Here is a 13,580-nt window from a genome sequence, read left to right on the forward strand (position 1 = left end):
GCCAAATCCACCAGAAACTCTCAAAAAAAAGAAAAAGGTAAAATGGACATGGATCTATCAGTGAACCAGCTGGTTGAACATTTGCGGGAGCTCTGTCAGGTCTATGTGCCTCCCTTGCTGCATTTTGCATAGATCTGCATGATATAGAGAGACATTTGCATTTAGGATGGCCAACAGAATGACCCAGCCACCTGCTATCCAAGTGCCTGTGAACCCTGTAAGGCAGTATGTGACTCACCATCTGGCGATAAACCTATTCCAAGTAAAATGTGGGTTGTTAGCAGACCCAGCCTGGATGTAGTTTATTGTCAACAAATCCCATGAAAAGACCAAAACCGACAATGCTGTCGTCTGTGGCTCTCAGGCCCAAAACGACTGGATTCTAACAAGGATGTAAATCTTTAAGACTGTCCCAAATATATTATTTCATCTTGAAAAAACCCACAGTAATTCCCTCAGACAGCTGGGCATTGTAATTTTCAGCAAGTGTTGCACGAACACGGGTAAACAATGCATTTGGTGAGGACCATTTTGAGCCGCAGATTAATACAAAGCATTAGTGTTCTAGTTAGTGTTTACAACAGCAAGGCGTGCGTATCAATGTGCGTTCACATGCATGTGGGATCAACTGAAAATTACCCATGATTCCCTTGTTCGCAGTAATGAAGAAATGTGTCACCTGGTGTGGCTCATGACACGTTTTTGGACAAGACTGGAGCACAAAAGGCTCAGAGGATGAGCTATATCAAGCCTTGGCTGCAGTAATTGTTCCATCAGTGTTCTTTTTTGTCTCTTAATGGGATTATTTGAAAATAACAAAAAAAAAAACTGATTTTAACAATGGCTTCTGTCTGGTGCCACAAGATTTCTTACTGCAGTCAAATGACCTAAATTAGGTTAGGAAAGCGGCATGTAAAGCAACCCAGTGGCTCCACAACATTGTACATTAGTTTATTCCAACATGAATAAGCAGCGTCTCTTGGCATTTTTTAAAATGGCGAATAAATCAGGCGTATAGAAACATGTCTTGGAACTGGTGTGGACACAATCATCAAAAGACACTGTTCAAAATAAAAACACACGCTGCAAGGACAATACGACCACCATAATTGCTTAGAAACAGTGCAGGACATCAGCTCAATTTAACACTTAACATCAAGAGAAGGACATCAGAAATCATACCTGCGCTTTTACAGTTTTTGTTTTAAAGCCATTTTAGTAATTGTGTATTATTTTATTGTGTGTATTTTTATGTTATGTATTGTTTTGAAATGTTTACTTACCCTTGTAAGGGTAAGTTGTGAGACAAAGTGTATTCCGCGCTAGAGAGGAACCTGCATTACCCTGACGCTCATCACAGCGTCTATTGTTTTCCCATCTTGTGCAGAACCCCAGCTCTGATAAAGACGACGCTCTTGCATGCCCTCTATTTGCAGACTGGTCTAGCTTGAGGATAGTCTGCTGAGCAAATCAAAAATATATGAAGTCATGTTCAACTGGAAAATGTAATGACTTTTATGCAGAACTACGTTTGAGAAGAGAAGAGAGCACAACTCGCTATAGTCTTCCTCAAATTAACCATGTGTGAATTACTCTGTAGTTATTTGTGGTTTCTCTACAAGACAATGCATCATGCAGCTCAGGGATCTTGGAAATGTCGTGAAATTAACTTGAAGCTCCACGTCTTCCAGTTCTGATTACCCCTCTAGTCATGAGCATAAAATTCCACCCTATGGCAGCTCGGCCTAACCCAGGTATCCATGTACTGTAACATACCCAGCACATCCATTATTACAAGCTAGGCTTGTCATATGCAATTGCCGGTAGCGGATGGTAATTGCATATGACAGATCAACGCTGATGGATGGGCTTTGGATTCCAGTTCCTTTTTGTCTCTTGTGCCGCAGTGAATACTACATTCAAAAATCAGCATGTAACGTGGCTACATCTCCTGCCCTGCACCATCTGTTTGGTCTGTAATGATAACGGCATCTGATAGCAATGCACAACATTAACATGCCTCAATGTCTTAACTGTGCGGAGGAACTCTCCAATCAGCCTGCAGGGCTGAGTTTACAAGAAGACAGAGGGGTAGAAAGAGAGGGCAAGACACACTACAAGCTCCAAGAGCTCGACTCCATCTTAGCCTCTTGGGGAGACACTTTCACTTTTATTTGGCACAGAGGTCCTGGATTATGTGATCCTGATGCATCATTAGCTAGTGCAATTACAGCTCAGAGAGCAGACCTGGGGGATGCAGGGGAAAAAAGGAATTGGAGGCAGGTGGGATTGTTGGGGAGAAGAGGGAGATGGATAGGTCAATGGTATTTCACTCACAGCTCAGAGGGTGCAGGGCTGAGAGGATGAGGTTGGGGAAAGAGATGCACAGAGGAGGGGAGGTGGGGGGAAATGGGATACATTGCGTGGAATCGGCACGTTGCATTTTTCACTGAAAAGGGTCAATCTTTCACAGCGATTGTTGCTGCTGTGATAGTAAACAGGGAGGCCATGGCAGCCGAGGGGAAACCGTCAAGTTAACTGTTCACTGCGGCTACTGGATTGTGCCTTAAATCCATACTGTCCAGTGGAGGTTTATGCGTTCTCTGGTATTCCTGCACTGCCTAGCCCAACTCCAGAAATCCCTATGTGAAGGTTTCCCATCTTTTCTTGCACTGATGAGGACATAAATATTGACTGCGTATTAATATCTATGAGTAATCCTGATGTGCTTGTGAATTTTAACAGTGGCCACAGAAATTCATGCTGATTTTCTGCTCATACAATGTCCAATTGCTTCCGTACAGAAATGTATTGTTGGTTGCTTTTCTGGGACATGGCAGCCTTTGGTTCCTATCATTATATGATTAAGTATGACATTAAGCATAATTCGATGCTTGACTGTACTCACTGGATGGCTGACTGCAGCCGGTTTGGTGCTAAGGTTTTTTGATTATCCTTTAACGCCTCTGAAAATGTGGCTTGAAATAGTAAAAATGCAAATATGATGAAGTTGAAAGTCTGCTCATTTTGCTCTTCAGACCATTTCGCAACACCGTAGGCGTGACAGATCACTTTTTTGATTGACATCTTCCTTATAGGTACCAGCACAGAAGCAGAGCAGTGTAGTGCTAAGGACGGGGAAGCAGCAAAACGTTTTTAGCTACACTATGTCTGAATCCTGTACACTATTTGTAATATTGTTACTTTATTTTGCCACCAGAACCAGACTCCTAACAAAACCAATATTCTACCAAAATATTTTCACAGCTTGCTCTGTGAATTGAGGATTTGTGTCAACCAAACTAGAGTTGACAATTTGTTGGATCAATGGAAAGAAAGAAGACAAAGTGTGTTTTACGATGAGCTGGAAAAGGGAATTAAACTGATCTGAGTTCAGTTAAAAAAAGAAACTTGAATTCAGAAGGTTTACACTTGCATTTTTCAGTTTAATAAAGAAAAACATGTCAAAATATTTACTTTATTTATTTTTTTTTTTTTTTTTATTATTTATTTTAGTTTATTACACTAAAGTCATTCATGAGTCTTTGGGCTCCAGCTTGCTTTGAAGCAGATTGAGTGAGAGTGGAGAGGTTTTTTGTTTTGTTTTGGGACAACTGATGTAGGCTTTTCTATGACTGGATTGCAGAATGAATTATGCAATAAACGTCTGCATAGCTACCCCAAACTGACCTTTTTCACAGCAGCCATTTTGACATGAAATAGCAGGGTAAACACAGGTGTTTCCAATGATACTAATTAAGGTTCAGTTCCATTTAGTGCAGCAGTGAGCCGACATGCACAGCAGCACCCGGACTCTGCCTGATTTGAATGGAATGGAGCCTTAATTAGTATCATTGGAAACACCTGTGATTAAATGGCTGCTGAGAAAGAGGTCGTGGAACGCCAACATTTTGGGTTGGGAACACATAAACCAAAGTGGAAATAGCACTAAGCAATCTCTACTATAAATGATGCCAGTTTTAATAAAACAAATGTATTGAGAATGTAGATTTCCCCCCACAAATTCCTGTGTGTAATATAAAACTTGCTACTTAACTGGCTCACGGTCAAAATGGCAGCATGCTAAGCAATGTAGCCCAGACTTCCTTTTTCCCAGCACCTCCTGGAGGATCCCACAGTATTCCCAGGCCAGATGAAATGTGTAATCCTTGTAGCATGTTCTGGGTCTGCCTGGGATCTTTTCCCAGGTGGACAAGCCTGGACTGTCTTCATAGAACTCTGTAGGAAGCTTTCCTCAGATCAGATTCCCTAACCACCTCCACTGGCTCTTGTTAAAAAACGACAGAGAGCTGTGGTTCTACGCTAGGACACTTCTGTGTGTCTGAGCTCTCCACCCTATCCCAAAGGCTGAGCTGGGAAAACCCTTGGTAGGAAAAACTCATTAACGCAGCTTGAATCCGTGATCTCATTCTTTCAGTCTCTACCCAGAGCTCATGACTACAGGTGAGAGATCAACTCAGAAATCCACCGATTTGCCTTCGGGCTTAGCTCCCTCTATAGACAAGTACAAGATCCACTTGACTGGCAATGCTGTACCAATTTGCCTGTCAGTCTCATGCTCCATCTTATACTCAATCGTGAACACGATCCCTAGTTAGTTGTTCTTCACATTGACCAGCAACTTACTCCCAAGCAGAAAGAGGCAATGCAGCAGAGCAGTACAGCCGCAGACTTGGAGTTGCTGACTGTCATCCCACTGCTTAATAGTCTAGCGCAAAGCAAGCCAGTACACACCAGAGGTCAGGGTCTGATTAAGCCAACACCATCACATCTTCAGCAAAATGTAGCAATGCAATCTTGAGACAACCACAGTGGAAACTCGCTACACCTCTGCTGTGCCTTTAAGTTTTACCGTGAAAATAATGAGGGCACACCATTGGCAGAGAACACTGCCTTCTGAAAATAATTTGATTTACTGCTGTGGATACATACACTGCTCTCCTTATCGCAATCAAGTATTGTATCTGTGGCCTCTAGGGTAATTTGCTTCGGCATGCCGGCAAAGGTCATAAGTCACTTTCAATGACTGCTCCACGACCCCTTGAGATTAAAGAGGTTCCACGATCAGGACAGGAGCTCCTCCTCCTCAATTTGAAGGTCATCAATCTGCTGGAACATCCATTCCAGCACCCCTGAATAAGGCTCAATTGGAAAAGCTGAGCAGGGTGATAACCAAAGAGCTGGAGCACACAATTTTACAAGTGTGAACCAACACTCACTTCAATTCATTGTGTTTTCATCTTCAGAGTCTCCTACAGAGTCTCTAGGTTGTGTTTCGTTAAGCTTGCACCAGGAAACTACAAGAGGGGCCAGAGCACTGAAGTGCACATTAGTGTGTGTGCCTATGCCAGTCTATTCAAGCTTAAGAAATCTTAAAGGGTGAATTATATCAGCCATTTATACTCCTTTACTTTAATTCACAAGAACTCTGTAAGTAGATGTGCATTCCTCTAAAGATTGATGAACAATGAACCAAATGAGCAAACACGTAAAACATGGAGCTTGCATGAATTTGAAGAGAAACTTACTGTGCCCCCAACGATCCTACCCAAGGGGTACCAAGCCCTTTCATCAAACCAGTTGAGGAACTCGTAGAAGCCATTTGTGGTGAGGTGATGCGTTGATCTGTAGTTGAACCTGAAACAAAAAGAAAAAGAGAAAAGGGCTTGCTGAGTATGAGGTAAAATAACAACCACACAGCGAAGGAACATCTATTTCCATTTATAGACCATATTTTGCCGAAATGTTGCAGCTGTTGACAGGCCTAAAAACACTTAACTCGAGGAAAGAATTTTCATTTCCAGATTTTCTCGAGGCATGCTGAATGAGTTGGCTGCAGAGACTTTGCCTTGTTAGAATAGGGGCGATAAAGCCTCCATTCACTATGTGAGCCTTTGCGCGGATGCCAACAACTCTCAGGTCAGCCCCTGGTTAAAAAAATGGATAGATGAAGGGCTCTCACACATACTGTGTCATTTTCAGAACAGAGCCTGCTTATTGTACAGATAATTCCAACTCCAATCACTGGCATGTGCTCGGGTGACAAAAAGTGGGTCTAGTGTTGGAACAGAGAAATTGCTTCCAAAAATAAAATAAAAAAATAAACAACACAGAGAATAAATACAAGGAATATCACTGCAAAGAGGCCTTGATTCACAGTGTAGCTGTGGTAAGCCGAGGGGGTTGGAACACTGTCAAGCAGCAGAAAGAAAGGGCTGACACTGTTGGGAAGACTGCTGCCAAAGAGAACGAAGCAAGTGTTCTGTGCAGCAAACAAGGTGCTTCTGAAAATGTGCTGCTCATTAATGTGGGCTGCTTTATGGTATGTTCAGACACCCATATACATGATGTAAAACACTTCATGCATAGAGAACCTGTAGGGAGGCAGAGAGGTATGCAAAAGTACAATTCACAAGGTCTCTAATATCTCTAATGGAGACATACCAGAGAGAACATTGTCTGGGTGACTTATCAGCTCTTTGATGCAGAATATATCAAGCATAACAATATTGACACAGACTGTCAAGGTAAGGTACAGCGAGGAGGTGCCTTAAATGGCACACAACAGTGCAGGGCCATGTTTGTGTGTGATTTTGTTGTAATACAGTCGTACCTGGCTGAGAAGCTTCAAAATGCTGATGGTGTAAATTTGCACTTGTACATATTCAAATCATATGCATGATTAGGGTTGTACAACAGTATTTACAACAACACTGTATAGAGTTTGTTCGAGAACATTTCAAATCCATAAAATAAATGATTGGATCTGAACCTGAACATCCTGGTACCAGAACCCTACTTTATAGTGCCAACTATGAGTAAATAAATCACAGTGATGTTGTGGCAATTAAGCTTGTGTGCTGAGAAGAAACCTGAACACAAACACACAAGCAAAAAAAAAAAGAAAAGAAAAGAAAAAAAAAAAAGAAAAAGAAAAAAAAAGCTCAGGTAAGACAGGCCTGTCAACAACTCCAAACAATATCAACAGCATTTCCACACCTCCATCTACTCCACAGTTTGAGATTCAGTGGCACTTACTCGGTTTAACTTTGAGTGTGAGTGTGTGTGTGTGTGTGTGTGTGTGTGTGTGTGTGTGTGTGTGTGTGTGTGTGTGTACGAAGACAAGTGAGACGGGAGAGGGAGCCGCAGAGTTGTCACAAAGCTGCTGAAGTGTGTGTGCCGCTTGCTCTCATGATCAGGACAGCGTGTTTAAAATTGCTGGCATGAGGCGCAGCTCATTAATCATCACAAGGTGGCTGAGTTTTCTAGCTCCTTCGGCATCGCACCTGAAGCCAGAGCTCTCGTCTTCTCATGCAGGGCCCTCTGAGTCCAGGTTGCCACACATTAGTCATTTTAAACCCAATGCTGAGAACTGGACACTGCATGCATCTTGAGAACCATGTTTCATTTATAAAAACTATTTTTTATTCCCAAGTCTGTATCTGTTTTGAGACTACTTTTTGGAATACAGAACAATTTCAGACCCTGATCCTGTTTGCAACATGAGATATGTATGTTTTGGTCTTTTATATGCAGATATAGGGCAGCTCAGTTGATATGACAGGTTGCACTGTACAAAAACACATTTCTACATACTTATATTTTGATGTTCTATTGATTGTCCAGGAATGGAAAGCAATTTTTAAATTCCCTCTGACAGCTGTTACTCAGGACATTTGAGTAAAAAAAATATATATATATATAACTAATGAGTATACTACTGAACAACCTGAGCCCCTTGGCTTGAATCTGGGCACAAACAGTCACACAAAAGAAAACACTGCCATTGTACGGGCAGTGTTTTTTTGGCAAGCACTATCCACCATTCCAAATTCAGTCCTTCCATCACAGCGTTCACTTCCACCCTCTAAAAGTCATTTTACAGCACACAATTTGCAGTGTCCAGTTGAACTGGGGTTTTCTTTTCTTTCTTTTTTTTTTGAATTAGATGGTCTAGACAATGCTTTTGTTTTTCCATTCTGCGAGTCCATTTTCTTACACACTGAGGTGTGCAAAGAACCACGTTACAAAGTGCAGAGCTACAGAGGCAGCCAGGTGTGAGAGAGTTCGACCACAGTGGGATTTTGAATGCAGGTGGAAATGGCCGGCTGCTTCTGCCTCATTGTTCTGCAGCTGTCAAGGCGGCGAGGCAGAGACAAAGAGAATTCAGAGAAAGCATTCGAAAAGACAACTTTGTACGCTGCCAAAGCCACATCCACAAAAGCCATTTTCCAATGATCACATGGACAGCCGAGCACAGAGCTTTATCTCTGCCCTTGTCACTTTGATGGGACGCATAATGTAGCACTGCCAGGCACATTAGCAATTTAATGCATAGCTGCCAATATGGTCTCAGGCCACAGAGCACATGACTACTAGTGAAGCCACTGTAGCACCTTGAACCTCTAAGCAAGTGAGCTTAAAGCTGGGCAACATAAAAAACATCACTCCTAAATTGATAGCTAGGAGGATGAGGGGAAAATGGGCCCCTAAATCAACTCCTTAGATAATATCCCAAAGCAAAAATGAAAATTAGGAGTGGCATATTGTGCACTTTAGATCACTTGGGGCGCCCTGCAGGCGTCATGATTTATTTTAATCAAGGTCCGTTTCACTGATTATCAGTTTCCTGTTGAGACCGGGCCATCATCATCAGCATGACTAAGTGGGCAAGCGATGCTGTTTACAAGCCAGTAATGCCTCATTCAGTATTGACTTCATAATCAGATGCATCATTGCCTTTTTCCCCACTGGTTCACAATACGGTGAATGCCTAAATAGATTTTTGGTTGCAGGGGTGTAATCACCACCTTGACTAATTGGCCACCTCTGTCAAACTGTGAATGCATAACCTGCTAACGGGAGCCTGCTCAGAGACCCGCAAGATCAGAGAGCGACCGCACATAAGCTTCAGAACAGGCAGGCGATAGTTTTGTTGTGTGATGGGCAGGTTTGAGCATAGCCACTGACACCTCATCACACGAATGAAGGGGTCTTCGATAGATGACGGTGCAGGATATTTACCCTTTGGTCACTGTTTTCCAAGCAGTAAATTAGAGGGCTGGGCAAAGATCCACAGTCTAGTTTTAAGGAGGCAGGACAGATCTTCACTGGGACAGCGTATGAACCACTAGACCTACCTGCAACTGTAAATTTGACTCTGATTAGGCTTCTAGACAAGCTCTTCACTTACTGTTTTACAAGCACTTCAAAAGGATTACAACGATCTGCAGCCTACAGCATTTGCCTTTTAATAGTCTCCCAACAGGATTTTCTGGTTGGATTACCTGAGGATTGCATGATGGTTAGTTTTCAGGCACATTGCACACTTTCTCAGCCTGCCCCCAAAACTAATACCTCAGTGCTGGTGGAAAAGGTCACACTAACTGGCTCACTGGACAGCTGCCAAAGCTTAAATAGTGCTGAGTGTCCGGCGTGCCTGCCATCACCTGACAAGATGAGGCATCCTGGCATATCACCTAGTGGCTGTATTACTTAATTCAAAAGGGTTGTGTGCATGTGTGTGTGTTCCTGGCTGCTCAATGACCCAGTAAGGTAATTGCATTCTGTGGATGTGTGATGGCAATATTGTTCACATGCGACAAGACATGACTTTGTAAATGTGAAATTAAACATTGGCTGTAATTACAAGCCTGCCAGAATATGTAGCAGGTTCAATGAGGCGCTGTCTCAGTTGATCTAAGGTTGTTTTTAGAAACTGAAGCAGCAAAAACACCAACAGTATCGTTAGAAGATAAACACTAAATATGCAGCTAATTATTCTGCGGGGTCAACCATTTCCAAAAGACACAAACAGGCAAAAAGAAATATATAATTATCCTAATTTTAATGTGTGAACACTTGCTGACACTGCAGTGCGCATTCTTCTAATTGAATGTTGAGTGGAGAACTCATCTTTTGAGATAAAGAGGTCCAGGAAGAGTCATTTTATTCCATTTCCAGTGCTGTTGGAAATTAGGCATTCTATTAAAATCCAACTCCATTAAAAACATTTTTAATATTAAATCTTTCTCCCCCATACTAAACCAAGCTGGAAAACTTTCTCCATTACATTATTCACATTACCATGGCGGTCTTCGTCTTGAATTATTTATTGATAAATGATCCGTGCACCTGAATCCATTCTTATTACAATACAGTTTGGGAGAAACATGTTCGTCATAGTCCGACGTCCATTAAAAGTGGGTTTTGCTGTCAGGAAATTTCCACCACAGCTGAAAAAAACAAGACTGGCTGTCAGCTGGTGGGAGGCCTACTGGGGGCTCTTGTCTTTCTAGTTGGTCACGGTGCCTGCCCGAGTAAAAGCACGTCAACAGAAGTGAATAGTGTTATCATGTGTCATGAAGGAAGCATGTAGCCATCTATATCCTCACGGGGGCCTGCAAATTGTCTTCGTAGAGGACTGGCATTGAAAATAGGTCAAAAGTGAAGACAAAGGACATCCTGCAAGAAAACACCTCAGCACTTAACATTGGGTTGAAACCCAAAATAAAAGAAAATTTGTCCCTCTAGTCTAAACTTTTCTGTATGTACCAGCTGGCAGCAGCAACACAACCAGATGGTTTCTGATGTTGTGCTTGTCGGGGGTTAAGATCCTCATATCAATGTACAAACAGCCACGCGACTGCCTGTTGAAAACTAATGAACGGAAATTGAAAAACGACATTGCGCCTCGAGGTAAAGAGACACAATGGCATAAATATTGACTTGCCTACGGGAATAACTTCAATACACATTACTGCACTCCGGCTCTTACTAGGACTACCCATTAGACACAGAATAGCTATAAACTAGCGTTGTTTATTTGCTCCAGTGCCTCCACATTTTGACAGTCAAGATAAAGATTCACACATAAAACAGTTTGGGCTGTGAAAAAAAAAAAAAGCCGTTGGGAGTACTGTTATTCAATTCAGAAATGGAGCACAGTGATAAAGACTTGTCTGTGTCTAGGTGCTATTTTGTGAATGTGTCAGTGCTGTGTCTCTCACATTATCTGTCAAGAAGCTTGTGGATTCCTCAAATTTGCACATTTGTCCTCGAACATGCTGTTTTTTTGTATAAAATACTAAATCGGAGTTATATGAGGGCAATTGCCAATGAGCTCCATGTTTCCTGACAGCAGAGAACTGCCATTGACGTCCTAATTATCTATTCACAGACGCGCACGCTCATTATTCACACCTGTGTGAAAACATCTCGGCAATACCTATCACAATGACACAGACTTATAATGCCTTGTGAGTCTAATTGAACAATCGATGTAAAATTAGGCTATTTTCTTAGCCAGCATAGACAAGATGCTTACACAAGCTATAAGCAGACAAGGAGAGGCACTGAATAATACATAATCCAAACCGGGTGGAGAATACACAGTGGTCATGCATACAATAGTAGTTCTGAAGCAGTCTGAGGAGTCTGAAGTGAGAATGGAGAACATTGTCTGTCTGATTTATCGAGGTGGCTGAACAGGACTGGTTTCAGATTGGCTGCTGGTCAACCAAAAGCAACCAAAGGTCTCTTTTGATTGGCCTGGAAAAAAGGTCTGAAGGAAATACAGCTCTAATAATGGTGATTTAATCATTATACTGGCGAGACATGCTCCACTTGAAATGGCAGATGGTGGGTGTTCAGCAGAAAGTGATGAAACTTAAAATGTGCACAAAAGTTGAGAAAAAGAGAAAATTGTCGACATTTAACCTTGTGACGTTAGCACGCCACCTTCTGCTGCTGCAGCCAGAGGAGTGGCAATGGAGGTGGAGGTTTTGGTACACAGAATCATTTCACGCTCCATTGCTTCTTGCATTTTCAACTAAACACCAGCAAACGGATTAGTGATCTAAACAAAGCAGTTGCTCAGTGGGATCTAACTGCTCTCCATGATAGGTTCATGAAGAAGAATGGGCCTGGTCAACTGAGTCCAGCGCTACTACAAGCAGAACATTTCTACCTCCTATGTAGGAGGTGATACCAAAGGAAGATGTGAACAATAGCCTTGTTTTAACAGTGTTGTGTTCACTCTTGCCTGAGGTTAAACATTACACTGTCACTACCACAATAGTCTTTTTTCCCATGGAATTGTACTTTATTGGATAGTGATATTCGGAGAGAGACAGGAAAAGGGATGAGAGAGAGAGGGAGGGTGGGTAAAATGCAGCAAAAGCCCAGGCTTTGAATCAAACTCTGACTGCTGTGACCAGGTGACGACAACAGCAGACAAAAGAAACATTCAGTAGAATGTAGGACGCATCACATTTGGTTTTGTGTTAGTAATGCAGCGCAAAGTGTTTTTTCCCAACGTGCAATACAAATAGAACTTATTTTGATGCTTATATTTTCTGTATGTAAATGAAGGCACACTACAGACCTACAGCCTGAGAATTCACCAGTACTCCCTGGCAGCTCCGCTCCTATAAAAATTCAACATAACACTGAAGCACTCAAGTTTCATTCATTGTCCAGGGAGTTCTCTTTTTTTTTGGTCACTGGGTATGTAAAAGAAAATATAAAGTCAAAGTTTTGATCTATTTTTTAACTGAGTGACATGTGCAGAGTGTGAAAAGCAGCGTAAAATAGGTTGTAATAACAAAAAGGAACGATCCCAAGTCTGGGGTCAGCTCTTATAGCCAAGGTCGAGATCATCAGCGCTCATACGACTATAAGCTGATGTGCGGGGAATCCATCAATGACAAAACCATTAGGCGATGCCGCTTTCTGTGCTCAATAACATTATACAGAGGTAGCCATGTGGCCAATTAAACAACTGGGACTAGTTTAGTATTGATTAGTAATTACAGAAGAAAGATGAGAAATCTGAAGTATTGGTTTAACACCGCAGCAATTACTGTGCAGAACGCATCGTTAGGTAAGGTGGGGGTTTGAGTCAAATGAGATGAGTCAGCCTCTCTAACACCACTATTAAGTAGATACTGTGCAAAACATGCCCCAGCTAAAGGAGAAGGTTTGACTGATATTGCCTTGACCAGTTGCTCCCTCTCATAGATTTAACATTCCACTGCACGGCTGTAGAAATGCTGCTCAATCTGTCAGAGTTCAAAGCAAACTGGTCGCCTTTTAAAAGATTAAGCTCCTCTTAAGCGCACTCTCTAATGAATTCGGCTCACAAAGCTCGGCTGCACGTCTCCCACGAAACGCCCCCGACCGGACACAGACTGGACATGAAATTAGGACTTCGTTAGGGAAGCGTTCACACACGAATAGACGGTCGGGGAGAAAACAAACTTACCTACAGCAATGGATTCTTCTCTAATTTACTGAACGTATTTGGGTCAACTTAGTATTCCCTTCAGGAAAACGCAAGATTAAGCAGAAGCGACTGAAATATCACAAATCAGCAAATATTAGAAGCAATTATCACAATATATACCTTTTTGCAGGGACCGAGTGAGCTTTTAGAATGTAAACAAGCACACATTACAATACTTTCACCCAACTCCAAAAAACTAAAATGTCAGCTGTTTGCCAACTGATATAAGAGATGAAGTGGTGCGTTTCACTGGCAATAGCTTGCGGCGTATTAA

General features: G+C 42.1%; 1 protein-coding gene across 1 annotated transcript in view; it reads right to left on the minus strand.

The window, feature by feature from the left end:
* Positions 1 to 13,580, minus strand: part of LOC104922533 (dolichyl-diphosphooligosaccharide--protein glycosyltransferase subunit STT3B) — a 75,540-nt gene that overhangs the window by 39,169 nt on the left and 22,791 nt on the right. The window contains exon 2 of the mRNA XM_019264225.2: positions 5,550 to 5,658. Coding sequence (XP_019119770.1) covers positions 5,550 to 5,658 — 109 coding nt within the window. The remainder of the gene's footprint in view (positions 1 to 5,549; positions 5,659 to 13,580) is intronic.

Source organism: Larimichthys crocea, chromosome XIII (genome assembly GCF_000972845.2).
Source record: "Larimichthys crocea isolate SSNF chromosome XIII, L_crocea_2.0, whole genome shotgun sequence".
Taxonomy (NCBI): Eukaryota; Metazoa; Chordata; class Actinopteri; family Sciaenidae; genus Larimichthys; species Larimichthys crocea.